This window comes from Pithys albifrons, chromosome 7 (assembly GCF_047495875.1).
Source record: "Pithys albifrons albifrons isolate INPA30051 chromosome 7, PitAlb_v1, whole genome shotgun sequence".
Taxonomy (NCBI): domain Eukaryota; kingdom Metazoa; phylum Chordata; class Aves; order Passeriformes; family Thamnophilidae; genus Pithys; species Pithys albifrons.
In genome coordinates this window covers 5,603,020-5,620,669 of record NC_092464.1, presented here as the reverse complement: position 1 = coordinate 5,620,669, position 17,650 = coordinate 5,603,020, and the positions used below count along the sequence as shown (strand labels likewise).

The window sequence follows — 17,650 nt, the reverse complement described above, 5'->3', positions numbered from 1 at the left end:
ACTTCCTGTCTCAGTGAAAAAACACGCACTGCAGCACAGTTGCCTTCAGGAGACCTTGTGAGACATTCCAGGCTGGAAAAAAACAAGGTGTCATCATGCTATCTCCAAGAGTGGCAATGCTCTGGCACCTTTGTTCTGTTCCCGAGATCAGGGAGGGAATGGCTGGTGACAAAGTACACCCTTGGAGGACGGCAGCATATCATCATAATTGACAAATGTGCTGGTACAGGTGCTTGTTTTATCACACTGGATTAGGGGTTTAGTGCTCACATAGTTTAAATATTAATATTAGCCTATTTAAGCCATATGTGCTAGCACAGCCTGGCCACAGAGGTAGCTACCATGGCTGAGTTCGGAGATGTTATAAGTGCTCTGGGGGAGTTTGGGCTATACCAGAAATTGCTGATACTGATTCTCTCCCTCCCACTCCTTCTTAATCCTTTCCAAATGATTGGCCAAGTGTTCATGGTTGTGGATGTGCCCCATCACTGTGACACCAGCTGGATCCTCACTGTCGGCCCCAACCTGACGCAGGAAGAGCAGCTGAACCTCACCCTGCCACGGGATGCAAACGGGGAGTACGAGCAGTGCTCCATGTACTCCCCAGTGGACTGGGACCTCGACTCCATCGTGGAATATGGCCTGAACTCCACACAGAAGTGCAGCAGTGGCTGGGTGTACCCCTCAGCAGAACCACCATCTCTGCTGACTGAGGTCTGTAATCATCTTTTAATGGGACAGAGTTGTGGAAGGGAGGGGTTGGGTATGTCCTGCACTGCAGTTCGGTCAGCCAATGCCAGCTGTGGTGCAGCCAGACTGAGATCTATACCAGGCTCTGGAGGATTTTGCCTCCATTATACAGATCACAGCTTGGGAGGTTGTTGCAAGACAACCATGATGTAGATGCCCAGGGAGGGCACAGTCAATGACAGTAGGGGTGAGTCCTGCACATGTTCTGCCCATCATCTCTCCCCTTTCCAGTATCCAGACCCTTGAACCTATGATGTGTCTTGCCTGGAGGGACCTTTTGGGTGTCCCTGCCACAGTTTCCCTGTTCTTCAGCCTGACTTTACTCACATCACCTTCTCTGTGAAAGACATTTACCTTCCAAGGGTTTGTCATTGATATTTCTGGGGCCTCCAGAGACCTTCAGGGGTACAACAATACATGCCATTGGCCAAGCAGTTGAGCAGAGGCCTTTTTTAACAGCATCCTCAACTTTTCTGCTCTGCTTTATTCCCCACCTTCTAGCTGACAAGGTAGTCATCAGCCAAAGATTGGACTCAATGATCTTAGAGGTCTTCTCCAACCTAGATGATTTTGTGATTCTCCCTCTCTGCTCATCTGTTCCTCTCTCACTTTGCTTCATTCCTCCCTTCTTCCTTCCTTTCTCTCTCCTTTCCTCCCTCCCAGCTCCAGCACTTTCTCGCAAGTATTTCCGCTTAGGAAGAGAGGAGAGAGTTCAGCCTCTGGCATTTGCAAAGGTTCCTTGGTGACCCTGTAGCACAATGTCTATTTCCAAGTCAGCTTCTCTGGAGGCTTCTCAGCAGCTGCTGCAACCCTTCCCATTCCTATTCTAGTCCGCCTTCAGAGAAAACACAGCTCTCCTTCTCTTCTCCTCTTTCCACCCTGCCCTGCCCTGCTAAAATTCTTATCCCAAGGTCTCACTTTAAGCAAAATTTGCCAACCAGGAGGCTCCCTCAGGAATACTTGGGCAGATCCCAGCACTTAGGAGATGTGCACCAGGATGAAGAGGCACACTGAGCAACTCATGTGTCTGTTCCACCTCTGATTTGTGCCCTATGTGTACACCACAGAGGGCTCATGTCCTTGTCAACGGGTTCTCTGCTTTCAGGGGCTGTAGTGAGAGCTCAGGCATCCAGCTCCTGGATCCACCATGGATCAGACAGACTACCCACCCTCAGAAATCAGTTGGGGTCTGTCAAAAGCAACAGCATCTGTGTTTCCTTCCTCCAGTTTGACCTGGTATGTGACAGAACGGTCCTGAATGATGTCTCCCAGTCCATCTACATGGCTGGGCTTCTCCTAGGAGCCATGATCTTTGGGATGCTAAGTGACAGGTGAGGAAATACAGTCACCTTCCCAGAGTCATCGCCCAGCACTCAGGGACAGCCCAGCTGACCGTCCTTGCACTGGTCATTAACTCTTCCCGCCACCAACTAAATCCCTTTGCCTGAGCAAGGGCATCTGGAGCCACGTATATGTCTGATGGTTAAAAAGGAAGAGAGGCAGATACAACCTTGTGGTGATCCTTCAGGAATCACAAGTCTGGCCCCAGCTGGTGTCTCAGCCTTTGCAAGCACTGTGATGGCTTAAAAGTGGAGGAGCTACTTTTTCTGCATGTTATTTCTTAGAGTGTATAAAGGAACTTTGTTCACAGAGTTGTCAAATCTCCTCTGGTTCTCAAATCGATTTGTATTCTGCCTGAGCTCTTCCATATCCCCAAGGGGTTTCTTCAGATACCAACTGTGTCTTGTCTCTTCTTCCACAGGATAGGCCGCCGCCCAGTCTTTCTGATCTGCATGCTCCTGCAGGGCGTGTTTGGTCTTGGAATTGCCTTTGTGCCCCATTTCTATGTGTACATGGCCATCAGGTGTGTCGTGGGGGCTGCAGTGTCAGGAATTATGATTACTGTCGTGGCCCTGGGTGAGTAGAGCAGGATGGCCTTGCCCTGAGGCTGCAGTTGTGGCTTCACAAGATACAATAACAAAAGAGAGCCTGACATGGGTTGGAAAGGCTGACCCTGAACTTTTGTTCTTCTTCACAGCTACAGAATGGGTTGGAGTCTCCTTCAGGCCAAAGTCAGTGCTTATTGCTCACACGGCTTTTGCCATCGGACAGATGCTCGTGGCTGGCTTGAGCTATGGAATTCGCAACTGGAGGCTGCTGGAGATTGCAGGATCCGCTCCTATGTTTGCCCTTTTCTTCTACATCTGGTAAGCAGGAGTGGGGCAGAGCTTCTGGAAGTTGTAACAGCAGGGTGAGGTGTGGAAGGAGGAGGCAGCAGCAGCTCAGGACGAGGCTGGGTCTTTCCCATCACAGGGCAGATGCTGGAGAAGCTTCTGCAGCACTTCTCCCTGGGACACTGAACTGCTGAGAGCAGCAGCTGCTCTGCCTCAGGTCACCAAATGTGGACTTTGGAGACTAAATGTAATGGGTATTTAGACCCATCCATGCCATCTGATAACCACTGCTTGTCAGACGTGGTCACAGAGAAAGGGGCCATGGGGGAGCTCGGCAGGTCCCAGCAGCATGTGCTGAGCTCCCCTCGTTGGCAGGGTGCTCCCAGAGTCAGCTCGGTGGCTGGTGACAAAAGGCAGGATGGAGGAAGCCAAGAAGGTCCTTCAGAAGGCGGCGGCCACCAACAAGCGCAGCCTCCCGGCAGGACTCCTGGAGCAGGTACGGGCACAGGGAACTGCTGCCTGTCTGCACAGACTGCCCTCTGCACCTGGGCTGGCAGCAGCCACTGGAGCTGAGCTCATCCCAGAAATGCCTTTCCATACACACTGAGGATGATTTGGGGATGGACTGTGGGGGACTCCAGCTTCAGGTGTGATGGACAGAGACAAGGTGAGGGAAGAGGTGCAGCTTCTGCTGAGGCTCAGCCTGGAGCTTTCCGGGGTCTTCCTTGGGTTATGGAAAGGACTGAAATGCTTCTCTGCATTTTCTCCTTTTGCAGGAGTGTGGGTGATGAGCATGTGGTCTCTGTTTAGTCTGTGGGTTTCCATGCACAAATGCCTCCTTGCCCACCCCAAAGTTCCTACACTGGGGCATGTTCCTCCTGAGGAATCTCTTGGTCACCAAGGCCCTGTGCTGGGCACCCAGAGCACAGAGGCTGGAGCCCCCAGTGGGGCTGCCCGGCCTCCCAGAGTAGTGGGGGTCACCAGCTTGATCTGCTGAGGCTTTCCATAGACTGCAGATGGAAAAGGAGCTGGACGTGGGTATCCTTTGCCTGCCTTGACTCTTTGGTTTTCTGCATTTTAAAGCTGGAGCCTGAGAAACAAAGCAAGTCTGGAAATCTCCTGGATCTCTTTCGAAAGAAGCACCTCCGGAAAGTGACTTTAATCATGTCCAGTGTCTGGTAAGACATTCCCTGCTCCCCTCTTTCCAAACCTCTAGATAAGAGAAAATTAGGAATTGATAGTTTACAAGAACTATACATTCGCTTTATGTGATTCTGGTGGTCACGCATGTAAGTTTATGTGTTTATCTGCTGTCTTTCTGTCTTCTCATACTGGACCAGATTTACCTTGCCTGGGAGTGGGGAGAAGATGATTATTCATGGTACTTTTGTGGATTTTGTTAGAAAGGCTTGAGTAATTCCAGCTTTTAGTGATCCCTGTGCCTTGCAGTAGTTTTGTGCCTACCTAGAAGTTCTGGGTTCAGTCTAGAAGCTGCTGACTATATAGCGATCGATTCTGCTTTATCTCATATCTGGTTTATCTACATCCCACAGAACTATCACAGGTGGTGACTAAAAGCAAAACAGAGATAGTTGGGAGTTTAAATAGTGTGTAATCTAGCCCTCCTAATTTTTTATCATAAACCCCTATAAAACTATCTAGTGTCCTGTTCTATTCCACTTTACTTGAATTTCAGGTTTGCAGACAGCATTGTCTACTATGGGCTGAGCCTTAGTGTGACAGATTTTGGTCTGGACATCTACCTGACACAGCTGGCCTTTGGGGCAGTGGAGTTTCCAGCTCGAGTTTCCTGCATTTTCCTGCTGGAGTGGTTTGGGAGGAAGAAAGTGCAGGGCATTCTACTGATGCTGGCTGGCCTGATGTGTCTAATCCTCACTGGCATCCCTGAAGGTGAGCAACCTCTTCCCAACCTATGAGCAGAGCTGGACAGAGCCCCAGCCATTTCTCTCCTTGTTCAGACTCATCCTCCCAGCCCAGCTGGATGCAGACCTACACTCACTCTCAGGGGCTGAGCTGCCTCAAGCTCCCTCTCAGCTTGAATTTATTCTCCTTCAGGGCTGTGCCTGGTCTTTCCACAGCTCTTGGCCCTCAGTAGGCAGTGCCCAACAGACACCACCCCCCACTAGACAACACCACCTCAGCACCTCTGAGCAAAAACGTGCAGCAGAAGAGGTGTTTTAAAATACACTGTGTCTCCCTTCTTTAGATGAAAAAAAAAGCAAATGCCCACCCCTCACATCTGTTTGTGCCACATTGCTGCAGTCCATACCCTAATCCCTGCCACTGTGAGTAAGGCTGAAGGAAAGAGAGGGGCTGCACGATGCTTTCAAGCTCAGGGATGTTGTATTTCCAACCAAGCACTCCTCAAGAACCTGTGGTGGCTCAGAAGCTCGCCTCAGCTGCACACTTAGGAAATACCCAAGACCTCAGGAGAAATCCGGGTTCTCTTTGCCAGCTTTACAGACAGTATTTTCCAGGTAATGCTATGCTAGGAACAATTTTCCTTGGGGTAGGTGGTGTCTTCAACTTGCCAAAATTAGTTTGTAAGTCCATTAGAAAGGGCTGTCCCAAGAAATCTCACCAGAGAGAGTTTTGATTCCGAGTGAACCGTCTCCATGGAGGTCACAGTGCTGGTCTCTCCTCCTCCCCTCAGACCAGCCCGTGGCAATCACCGTCCTGGCCATCATCGGCAAGTTCACAGCCACAGCCACTTTCTCCACCTCCTACGTCTACGCCGCAGAGCTCTTCCCCACGATCGTCAGGTGAGATCTCCCCACACCTCGGGGCTTCCCTCTGCCATGCTGGTGGTGCTGATGGCTCAAGAGCCCAGCTGTCCCCATGGCCACACTCAGTCCCAGGGGATGCTGATCCCTGACCACACTTCCCACTGCCCCTTGCTCCCCAGGCAGACCGGCGTGGGGCTGTGCTCAACCATGGCGAGGGTGGCAGGGATCCTGGCCCCCCTGATCATCCCCCTGGACCAGTACCACCGGGCCATCCCCATGGCCATCTTCGGGAGCATCCCCGTGCTAGTGTCACTGTTCTGCATCCTGCTGCCTGAGACCCGTGGTGTCGACCTGCCAGATGACACAGAGACGGGCCAAACCCCAGCTGAGGTGGGTGCATGGAGCTTGAATTTAAGTTAAAAAAAAAATCTAAAGTTCCAAATTTAAGGTCAAGAAAAAAATCAGAAACCAGGATGAAAATCATATCAGCTCTTCCTCTTTCCTTCTTGTCTTCAGAACGAGAAGACTGGAGAGCATTTTTAAGAGAGACACCAGAAAGATGAAGCAGATTTGGAGCAGGACATCTGCAGATGCTCAGAAAGCAAGCAATGATTGGACAGGCATATACTAGAGGTCTAGTCTGACCCAATCTTTCTTGAAGCAGACCAGTGAGGCATTGCTGCTGGTCTTTCAGATGATGAACACAATATCTGTGGTCAGAGGGAGAGGAGATCTGTGTCACTCTGTGTTTAGAAAACATGCACTTCAGACTGTTCCTCAACCCCAGCTCTGTCATGCCTGGCCGCGCAGCGAGTCCTCCCAACGTGTTTTCCCAGTCCTTTGCAAACTGGTACCTGTGGAACCATCCCTGTCGTGTTTTACAGCAATAAAGAATCACCAGGAGAGTGGCTGTACTGGGCGGGCAGGCGCCGGGCTGTGTCCCTGCTGCACTCAGGGCTTGGGTCGGCACCTCCTCGTTGGCCCCAGCCCCGACGTTTGATCAGGATGTCACTGAAACCCTGTCACACACGTATTTAGCTTTTCTTTCTATGTGGTGTTGAAATTGAGTTTCTACATGAATAATATAAATTATGCTCTGAGTTTGGTAAGAGACACTTGTAATGCAATATGTGAATAATAAATGGTGTTGACTCTTTTTTTTCTTTTCCTGCTGTTTCACAGTTGGCCTTTGTAACTGCTCTTGGCTCTGGAGTGTTTTCTACATGGAAATTGTAAGTCCGTAATTTAACATGCAGATGGAAATGTGTTTTGTTTTCATCAGCCACAAACAATGCAGAAGCAGAGTGTTAAAGCAGAATAACTGAGACAAATAAGGACTTTTTTCTTTTTTCAAAGCCTTCTGACTAACAACCTGTATTTATTTTCTCTACTAGCAGCTTTGGAAGTTTTCTGAATTGTGTGGCATATGCTGCAATTTGACGTCAATTAAACTGTGTGGGCATCTGGACAGCTTTCCCCAGTCATGGTCAGCCTTTTACAGTACCCTCAGTTGGCTGCTGCCAGCTCAGTTGTGCTTTTTTAGTGTCATGTATTGTCATGCAAAAGAAATAGAAGGATGAGTGCCTTTCCTATACTAACTTGTTTTCAAGCAGAGAAAATATTTGGTGTCTGTTCATGAAATCATCTCCTCAAACAACATCACTACTCTTGGTTGAAGGAGCAGTCTCATCACACAGGTTTGCTGCATTCTTTTGTTTCTTAGCACTTTGTGTTTTGGTGTTTTGAAGGTCAGGGTGTCCCCAGTCTAGACCTGTCTTGGCTTTGGTGCACAAAATCACCTCAGAGTCACATGCAAGCTGGTCATGGATGGAGACAGGACAGGGAGATTCCAAGATCTGAGCTTTGGAACTGAAGGGCAACAAATCTGTGTAAGGGTCTCAGGAGCAGCTGAGGGAGCAGTGGGGGCTCAGCCTGGAGAAAAAGCAGCTCAGGGGGGACTTTATCACTCTCTACAACTACCTCAAAGGAGGTTGTAGCAAGGGGAGAGTCAGTCACTTCTCCCAAGTAACAAGTAACAGGACAAGAGGAAATGGTCTCAAGTAGTGTCCACGGAGGTTTAGATCAGATATTAGGAAAATGTTGTTCTCCAAAGGGGCTCTCAAACATTGACACAGGCTGCCCAAGGCAGTAGCGGAGTCACCATCCCTGGAGGAAGGTGTGTCACTTAGGGATGTGTTTTACTGGTGGATCTGGCAGTGCTGGGCTGATGGCTGGACTCAATGGCCTTAAAGGTCTTTTCCAACATAAACGAACATACTATTCTATGAATCCTTGCACAGAGTCAGGAGAGCAGCTTTAATACTCATCTCCTCACCTCCTCAGCCATTCCCTGCTGGGTCCCTTTCCACAAGCTTTGCTCTGCTCATGGACCTGGGGCTTTCTAGCAGAGAGTCAGGTGAAAAGAGAGGACCATGTTCTCTAGTTAAAAGGGAAGGTCAAGGATCCTGACACCTCTGCCCCACAGCCAGGAATCAGAGTTGCCTCACAGTTGATCAGTGTCACTGACACCAAGGGTGTCTGGATTGTCTCTATAGGGCTCCACTGGCAACAGGAGCTGCTTTGCCCCACAGGTCACATGAGGGAACAGGGCCAGGACAGGCTCAGCTGCCCCTCCATGCCTGAGATACCCCTGACTCCGTCTGATCAGCTTCCTCAGCAGTGAGCAGGCTCTGATACATGAATTTGGGTCTCTTCCAAAGCAGAAATGGGGGTCAAGAGGTTGTGACCTAAAATACAGACTGGCCTAAGTGAGGGTGTAAGTGCAGGAGCAGGACCTCACTCCTATATCTGATACAGAAGGACCTGAAGAAGGCTTGGACATTAATTGAAATGTCTTAACAAACCCTACATGGTGTCCCTGGCAAGTGCTCACCACTGTGACCTCCAGCACCATCCCACGCCGGCCCTCCAGCCATGGCTTGGTTATACAGGGCTTTGACAACCTGGTCTAGAGGAAAGTGTCCCTACCCCTGGTAGGGGGTTGGAATTGGATGGTCTTTAAGGTTCCCTTCAAGCCAAAACTCTCCAAGATGCTATGAAATGGATCTTCAGCCAACTGGATGCATGAATAAAATGGAAGTAGAAGTACCTCAGCTGTGCTTAGATGCCTTTATTTATGAAATGAGCTAAACCAGAGAGTTTCAGAGTACAATTCCCCAAAGAACCTGTTTTTCCCTAAATAAATGTACATTTGGCTCCAAGCTCTTCCCTCAGCCTTTGCACTCAGTGCCTTGTTTTCCATAAAAGCCTGAACAAGGCAGTCCCCAGCCTTTCCCAAGGAAAGAGTGCCCTTGGGCAAATGACTAAGCTCCTCTATTATTGGGGCACTGAAGAGAAGCATCACAGCACATCCTCCAAAAAGCAGTGCCAGAGAAAAGAGGGCACCACGGCCAGTCCTTCCTGGAAGGACTTTGTAACATGACACTCATTTTATCCAAAACTCTGTCTTCATCACACTACATATCCCTAAGGTACTTTGATCCATGGGAAACATGCAGGCACAACAACAGAGAGAAGAAATAATCTGTTTTAAAAGCTTCCTGACACTACCAGAAAAAAGTTTTTGAGCTGTACAGACAGAGATGGGGCACCACTTTGTGGAGCTTCCAGGTTTCATTTGTACCAAATCAGTGGGAAAAGAAAGTTGTCTTGAGGGACAGGAGACAAGAGAAAGGGAAGCACAGGAAAAACATATATTTTTTATTCACAGTGTAAGACAAAAGTAGTCCTAAATCATTTAAGGATAGAAATGGATAACTAAGAAGGAATAGACTAAAACACAGTAGAAAAACCTGGTATTTCCCAGAAAGATTCGTCTTCTAAGAGCCAACTGCCACCACATCTCAGTTTCCTGGAATGGACGAAGTAATTTGGTCCTACACTGCAGCCTGATAGCACCATTTTCCATGCCCAAAGCATCATGACAGGCATAGATTCCAAGCCACCAGCACTAATGTGAAAATTCAGTTGCCTGTTAGACATCCTTACTCCCTGGGTGCTGTTTCTTCCATCATATCATTTTTTTTAGCTCAGTTAAGTATTTCAAATTAAAAAAAAAAATAAAAAGGAGTGTTTTTATGGGAGAGTGAGAAGATCTTGCAGATAGTCAAGATAAATCACTCCTTTTTGCAAGTATGAGATTGTTTTCCATGCTGCCTCTACTCCAGCTCTCTTGTTAGTGAGCACAGCTCTCTGTTGCAAGTCTATTCAATGCTCTGGCAGGTGCCTCTCTGGACAAAGTTTACAGTCTCACCTCTCTGGAGACAAGGCAGGAAAAACAAAGAAAATGCCTCCATTCTGGTTTTTTGCTTTCTTTCTTTTTCCCCCTTAAATGAAAAGCATCCCTTTTTCACCAGCGGGAGCACTGTCAGATGCCAGCGACATCATGCAGTGCCTGAGGACAAGCTATAGAGGGAGATACAGGAAGGCAAAAAAGACAAGGAAAGCCAAGAACTGGCAGTGATGGCCCGAGTGATGGTGGTATCCTGTGGTGAAGACCCTGCCTGTCCTCAGTGCCCACACAACACTGGGCTGCCTTCAGCTACAGCCACCTGCAGACTCAGCTAGAAGTAAGTGGTCTTCGTGTACTCATTGACTTGGCCACCACCTTTTCCTTTCACCTGTCCATTCTCAGAGCTGCTGGTGGCATTTTCACAGACCTAATGAAAGGGAGAAGAGTGTAAAAGCAAAGGAAGATGTGCTATTATGAGCTGATGGCAGCCATCCCTGGGACAAGCAGCCCTCAGCAGCCTGGCTCCCAATCCCCACTCGCTCTCTGGGGGCCTGTGGACACCCTTCTCCCAGTGGGATAACAAAAGTATCAGGGTGCAATTCCACCTGATCCCATGGGAAATGAGGGCTGGGAGTTACGAGAGGGTGAAAGCCAGAGATCATGGCTACGAGGCACCGGCCCTTCCCTGAGGAGGGCAGAGAGAGACAGGCAGAGCACCCGCTGTTCTATCCCATGGACAGGAATGAAGGGGTGACCACCATGGGTGGGGTTATGGGGTCTCCTCCCCATCCTCCACAGTGGGAAAGTCCCACTGCCTGCCCTCCCACCACTGTCACCCCTCAAAGGACCCTCAGCCCATGCAATGTGCTGGCACTCCGTGTCCCTGACCCAGAGGCAAACCCAGGTACCCACCTCGGTTGGAGTTTGGTTGTCCCCCGTGTCATCCTGCAGGTCGGTGCCGCGGGTCTCGGGCAGCAGGACACAGAGCAGCCCCCCCAGCACGGGGGCACCCCCAAAGATGGCCATGGGGATGGCCGGGTGGTACTGCCCCAGGAGCCGCACCAGCGGTGCCAGGATCCCAGCCACCCGTGCCGACATCGAGCACAGCCCCACGCCAGTCTGCCTGGGGAGCGAGGGGCAGTGGAGGCTGTGAGCAGGGACCAGCCACCCCCAGGCCACTGTGGGACTGAGAGTGGCCATGGGGACAACTGGGCTCTTGAGCCAGCACCACCATCAGCCACAGCAGAGGGAAGCCCCGAGGTGTGGGGAGATCTCACCTGATGACCGTGGGGAAGAGCTCTGCAGTGTAGACGAAGGAGGTGGAGAAGGAGGCTGAGGAAGCAAACTTGCCAATGGTGGCCAGGACAGTGGTTGCCACGGGCTGGTCTGAGGGGAGGAGGAGAGACCATTGCTATGGATGAGGGAGTGCTGAGCACACTCATGGATAGTGACTGGGAGATCATAGTGACAACTGTGTCACCTGCAGGGAACCATTTTCTCCGACAGTGCCTGAACATGGATGGAGCAGCTTTGGCCTGGTGGTACCTTCAACACACTCTGCATCCATCATCTCACCTCCCCAGGTATAAATTTTCCCACAGGACAGCTCTACTGACAGGTGGCCTACTGGGCTCAGCTCTACCCTCTGCTGTCCTGATTGGCAAGCTCAAAGTTGCTGTTTGGAATGGTCCCTAGTGGGTTAACCAAGTCCCACATGGCCATGGCACCAGGGACAGCTCAGGCCCTGAGGGACATAATCTAGCATGGTTGGGAGGGCAGGACCTGCACCAGCAAGGGAAGGGCTGGGGCTCTGTGCCTCTCTGTCCCAGAGGGTGTCCTCTCTGCATGGGATGAGGTTGTTCACCTTCAGGGATGCCAGTGATGATCAGACACACCAGGCCACTCAGCACCAGCAGAACAGTCTGGGGTTTCCTCCTCCCAAACCACTGCAGAATGAAGATACAACCAACACGGGCTGGGATTTCCACTGCCCCAAAGGCAAGCTGAGTCAGGTAGATGTCCAGGCCAAAATTTGTCACGTTCAGACTCAGTCCATAGTAGACAAAGCTGTTCACGAACCTGAAAGCCAGGGGCATATATCTATTAGCCACGAGGAAATGCAGTATTGACCTCCAGTGACATTTTGACCAAGCCACAGCATTTCCAAGGGAACATAAACCCAAAAGAATACCACAAGACTGTCAAAGGTAGGAATGCTATCACCTTTCCCCAAAGCCACAAAGCATCTTAAATAGCCAGAAACAAAAACACCCATGCATAATATTCAGAAACCACAAGGTGAATTTAGTTATTACTATCAATCCCTTATTTTCTTCACCTAGAAGAAAGAGGGGAGCAGGGAGTGCCTTACCAGGCACAGGACATGATTAAAGTCACTTTCCGGAGGTGCTTTTTCCGAAAGAGATCGAGAAAACTTCCAGACTTGATTTTTTTCTCGGGCTTCAACTTCAAAACACAAAAAGCCAAAGAGTCAAGGCAGGCAAAAGAAACCCATGTCCAGCTCCTTTTCCATCTGCAGTCTATGGAAAGCCTCAGCAGATCAAGCTGGTGACCCCCACTACTCTGGGAGGCCGGGCAGCCCCACTGGGGGCTCCAGCCTCTGTGCTCTGGGTGCCCAGCACAGGGCCTTGGTGACCAAGAGATTCCTCAGGAGGAACATGCCCCAGTGTAGGAACTTTGAGGTGGGCAAGGAGGTAACTCCCTTTCAGGTATTTGTGCATGAAAACCCACAGACTAAACAGACCACATGCTCATCACCCACACTCCTGCAATAGGAGAAAATGCAGGGAAGCTTTCTGTTCTTTCCATAGCCCAAGGAGGACTCCTGAAAGCTCCAGGCTGAGCCTCAGCAGAAGCTGCACCTCTTCCCTCACCTTGTCTCTGTCCATCACACCTGAAGCTGGAGTCCCCCACAGTCCATCCCCAAATCATCCCCAGTGTGTATGGAAAGGCATTTCTGGGATGAGCTCAGCTCCAGTGGCTGCTGCCAGCCCAGGTGCAGAAGGCAGTCTGTGCAGACAGGCAGTGGTTCCCTGTGCCCGTACCTGTTCCAGGAGTCCTGCCGGGAGGCTGCGCTTGTTGGTGGCCGCCGCCTTCTGAAGGACCTTCTTGGCTTCCTCCATCCTGCCTTTTGTCACCAGCCACCGAGCTGACTCTGGGAGCACCCTGCCAACGAGGGGAGCTCAGCACATGCTGCTGGGACCTGCCAAGCTCCCCCACAGCCCCTTTCTCTGTGATCACGTCTGGGAAGCAGTGGTTATCAGATGGCATGGATGAGTCTAAATACCCACCACATTTAGTCTCCAAAGGCCACATTTGGTGACCTGAGGCAGAGCAGCTGCTGCTCTCAGGAGTTCAGTGTCCCAGGGAGAAGTGCTGAGTTCTGCAGAAGCTTCTCCAGCATCTGCCCTGTGATGGGAAAGACCCGGCCTGGTCCTGAGCTGCTGCTGCCTCCTCACTTCCACACCTCACACCTCCATCGTGTCTGCAAGAGCTCTGTCCACATCCACTTACCCAATGAAGAAGAAAAAGGAAAATATAGGAGCAGATCCTGCAATTTCCAGCAGCCTCCAGTTGCGAATTCCATAGCTCAAGCCAGCCAAAATCATCTGTCCGATGGCAAAACAGCAATGAGAACCAAGCACTGCCTTTGGCCGGGAGGAGACACCTATCCATTCTGTGGCTGAGAAGAAGAATGAAGGCTCAGTCATCTATGTAAAGGATTTCTGTGATGCAAACAGGGTGTTTCCCCTGCAGGTGAGGATTAGAGGCCAGCAGGGTGAGCTCTGCTATCAGTCACACATGCAAGTCCCCAGTGTTTCATGGGATGCATCACCTCTTCATGCTGTCAGAGTGTCCTGGCCCTCTACAAGAGGACATGAAGCTCTGGTGTGTCACCCCTTTGGTCTCAGAGTCCATAGAATGCTGTAACAGAGCTGGAACCCAAACTGTTCCAGAGCCACTGGGCTCTCTCTCTGCACTGGCCTCCTGAGCTGGGACATTGTCCCTTTTCCCTCCTCTGAGCACTGGCAGGGGAGAGATGCTCCATGTTGCTCTCACTCAGGGTTGAGGAGATGCCAAACGGCCAAAGAACAGTGCAGAGCATGACAAGTCCTTGCTGCAGTGTATTCCTAGTCATACCTGATGATTTTTATTTCTTTTTGTGTTGCACCTTGACAGGCCACATCCCTCTGCCTCAGGGCCAGGGCATCCCACTCACCTAAGGCCAGTATTGTCATGGTGATCCCTGACACCGAAGCCCCCACGACACACCTGAAGGCCATGTACACATAGAAATGGGGCACAAAGGCAATTCCAAGACCAAACACGCCCTGGAGGAAGACGGAGATCAGAATGACTGGCCTGCGGCCGATCCTGGGGGGAAGGAAGGAAGACACAGTCAGTACCTGGAGAGATCCCTTGGAGATGGGGAGGAGTCCAGCAGGTTATGTAAGTGATTTTATCACCCTTGAGGGTGATAAGGCTCAGACTACACTCTGGGTTGAGAAGTGAAGGACCCTGTGCACACACTGTGCCTCTCTCCCTTCCCCTCCCTGTGTGGCCATGTCCTCATGGGACCCAAGGACTTTGGTCAGGGCCCCTGTGAGTGAGGAGCACTGACAAAATGCCCAGAGTGCAGCGTCCAGAGAGGCTCAGCCCAGCATGCTGGCTTTGCACAGACCTGGGGAGGGTGGTTGTGCCTCCTCACCTGTCACTCAGTGGCCCAAAGATCATGGATCCCAGGAACAGCCCTGCCATGTAGATGGACTGGCCAATGTCATTCAGGTCCTTCCTGTCACACACCAGGTCAAACTGGAGAAAGGACAAACAGATGCTTTTGGATCCCCCCTCCCAGGATGTGAATCTCCACAGTATGCACAGGGCACACAAGGCAGAGGTGGGACAAGCCCTTGGGGTACTCAGTGGTGCCCCTCTCCCAAGCACTGGGACCTGCAGGAGTCCCCCCAATCCAGTCCAGGTACTCTCAGGGGAACACACTGGCTGGCAAATTTTGCTTCAGGTGGGACTGGGGACAGAAGTCCCAGCAGTTTGCTTCCTCCCAGACCACCTGCCCTTCCAGAGGAGAAAGGATGAGTGCCAACACTGATCCCTGGGACAAGCAGTTTCTGTCAGATGTTCTGCAACTGCCAGTGACCAGAGGGCATGTGTGGAGTGACATAGGGAGGATCACAGGATGGTTTGGACTGGAAGGGATGTTAAAGACCGTCTAGTCCAACCCTCCTTCCATGGACACAGACACCTTCCATTAGACCACATTACTCAGAGCCACATCCAACCTGGCCTGGCACAGTTTCAGGGATGGGGCAGCCACAGTTTCTCTGGGCAACCTGTGCCAGGGTCTCAGTACCCTCACAGAAAAGAATTTCTTCCCTACTATCTAATCTAAATCTACTCTTCTTCGTCTTAACTTCTTTCTCAGCTACCAACTTCTGTGTTGGGGGTTGGACTAGGTGGCATTTAAGTGTCTCTTCTAAGCGAAACTATTCTTATGATATGCAGAAGGATAGAGAAACTCAAAAGACCCCACTAGGAGTGATTAATCTCTTCACTGGCTCTGCCTGTGGCCCCACTGACACTTGTATCACAGCCTGCTTTTCCTGCAGCCTCTCCAGGATCACACCTGGGGCTGAGTGGTGGAGTGAATTTACCCAAAATACACCTGATGTAAATCTCAGCCCAGCCCAGCTACACTATGGACAGGCACCAGCTTTGAGGAAACTGCAGGACAGGGTGGCATTGGGTGTCCCCTCCCTTCCACATCCCCATGTCCTCAAAAAGCTATTACAGACCTCGGTCAGCAGGGATGGTGGCTCTGCTGAGGGGTACACCCAGCCACTGCTGCACTTCTGCGTGGAGTTCAGGCCATATTCCACGATGGAGTCGAGGTCCCAGTCCACTGGGGAGTACATGGAGCACTGCTCGTACTCCCCGTTTGCATCCCGTGGCAGGGTGAGGTTCAGCTGCTCTTCCTGCGTCAGGTTGGGGCCGACAGTGAGGATCCAGCTGGTGTCACAGTGATGGGGCACATTCACAACCATGAAAAGCTGGCAAAACTGATGGAAAGCCACGCTGAGGCAGGGAATCAAGGTGAGCAGCACCAGGCATTTCTGAAATGGCCCAAAATCACCAATTGCTTTCAAAATTTCCCCAACGCCTGACATTGGCAACTGCGTCTGGAGCAGGACAGTGCTGGGACTGACTTCCCAGAGGTCTGGAATTAATGTTTAAACCTAAGATAAGCTCTGCACTCACAGGCTGTCACCCCAAGTACACCATGTAATATATTAATCATCTCTGTGCCACCCACAAACATCCAGCACTGGCTGGAGCAGAAAGACCCCATTTCAGGGAACTTCTGCCACCAACTCTGCCAGGGCCAGGTGGCATTAGCAGGGGAGCAGGCTCTTCTCCACAGTGACTGCGAGGTTGCATTTGCTGAACCACTCAGAACAGCAAGGCCCAGAGGGGCCAAAAGTCCAGAGGAATAAAGGGAGTGATGCTAACGGATGGGCAGAGCCACAGATGAGGAAGGGCAGTCAGTTTGCTCTGGTCCCGATTGATGGGAGTTGCCAATTCCTTCATCTTTTGCAGCTTCCCTGTGCAACCACAAGCAAGCCAGGCAGGCATGGGATGTCCACGCTTCCTCCCAGTTCTGGACCACCCTGTGGACTGGTGGGGGTTATATGCAGGGAAGACTTGAGGGAGGATACAGGGATGAGAGAAGTTTGACATAGGGCAATGCTGCCTGAGGCAGGATTGGCAAATCTCAGCTCACATGCCTTAAATTGATCACTGAGAACATGAGTCCAGCACTGTTAAGATCATCCCTGATTCAGGAACAGCATTTGCCTGGGGCCCCTTTTAGAGGTCTGTGAGGCAAAGCCTCCAGGGGTGCCCAAAACCAACTTTGATACTTCTTCTCCTGCCCAGAGATCCACAGGAAAAATTTGTACAAAGAAGATGGAAAACAGGCCATGGTTGCCCTATTGGGGTTGACCAGGACACCCACACAGGTCCAGCCTGAAGGTACAGCTGTTCCCTGGAGAGCCAGAGGAGAAATGCTGTCCTTGGAATAAGCCCAGCTCAGCAGACACAAACCATGAGCACCAAAGGCAGGGATAATCAGGCAGACACTGATCTGGACAACACAAATTGGATCTGTTCAAGTCAATTAGGAAACTCAGGTGGAGAATGAAATTGTGTCCCTGTTCAGCTGGGGCTCTGCTTCACCCACCAGGAGACAGGGCAGGCCAAACTTTGCTAAAAGCAGTCACGCATGGCCAGGAAGTCAGGAGCCCTTCCATGGCCTGATCCTGCTGTCTCTGCCAGCTGTCTCCTGGCTCTGTGCCAGCTGGAGTCTGGGGCACAAGGCAGCCTCTTCCACTCTTCTCTGCCATGGTTTAAATGGGAAAACCTGGGAGGGTCAGTCAGACACGAGTCATGTGTCTGGAGAAGCAGCAGTCAGAGTGGCATCACAGATCTTGAGCTGGGCATCACATTTACAGCAAACTGGAGCATAATAAGGCCCTGGACCAAGGGAAAGAGCAGAAGCCCATTGATGGGGCCTTCCTACAAGGGGCAAGGAGGCAGCAATAGCTGATTGGAGCAGAGCCACCTCTCTGGGCAGAGATCATCTCCTCAGGACCGACCAGGGCATGTGCCCATGGCACACCTGTCTATGGCTT

The 17,650-nt window shown here is 51.0% G+C and overlaps 2 protein-coding genes across 4 annotated transcripts; one reads left to right on the top strand and one right to left on the bottom strand.

Moving 5' to 3' along the window:
- Positions 1–156: 156 nt before the first annotated feature.
- LOC139674007 (solute carrier family 22 member 13-like) lies at positions 157–6,892 on the top strand. Its single transcript, XM_071560083.1, has 10 exons — positions 157–714; positions 1,978–2,081; positions 2,513–2,667; positions 2,789–2,957; positions 3,300–3,420; positions 4,008–4,102; positions 4,621–4,835; positions 5,599–5,707; positions 5,851–6,061; positions 6,188–6,892. Exons 1-10 carry the CDS (start codon positions 343–345, stop codon positions 6,212–6,214), a joined length of 1,578 nt encoding a protein of 525 aa, XP_071416184.1. The 5' UTR covers positions 157–342; the 3' UTR covers positions 6,215–6,892.
- A 2,478-nt stretch (positions 6,893–9,370) lies between these two features.
- On the bottom strand, positions 9,371–16,167 carry LOC139674438 (solute carrier family 22 member 13-like). Of its 3 annotated transcripts, none has more exons than XM_071560761.1 (10): positions 15,755–16,167; positions 14,653–14,756; positions 14,164–14,318; positions 13,458–13,626; positions 12,989–13,109; positions 12,295–12,389; positions 11,788–12,002; positions 11,201–11,309; positions 10,836–11,046; positions 9,371–10,350 (listed from the first exon to the last, which is right to left on the bottom strand). In XM_071560761.1, exons 1-10 carry the CDS (start codon positions 16,124–16,126, stop codon positions 10,255–10,257), a joined length of 1,647 nt encoding a protein of 548 aa, XP_071416862.1. In that variant the 5' UTR covers positions 16,127–16,167; the 3' UTR covers positions 9,371–10,254. The 3 variants fall into 3 exon arrangements, with proteins under 3 accessions (XP_071416862.1, XP_071416863.1, XP_071416864.1); XM_071560762.1 differs by having other exon boundaries at positions 14,217–14,275; XM_071560763.1 differs by lacking the exons at positions 9,371–10,350; positions 10,836–11,046 and adding an exon at positions 13,235–13,373 and having other exon boundaries at positions 11,221–11,309.
- Positions 16,168–17,650: the final 1,483 nt, after the last annotated feature.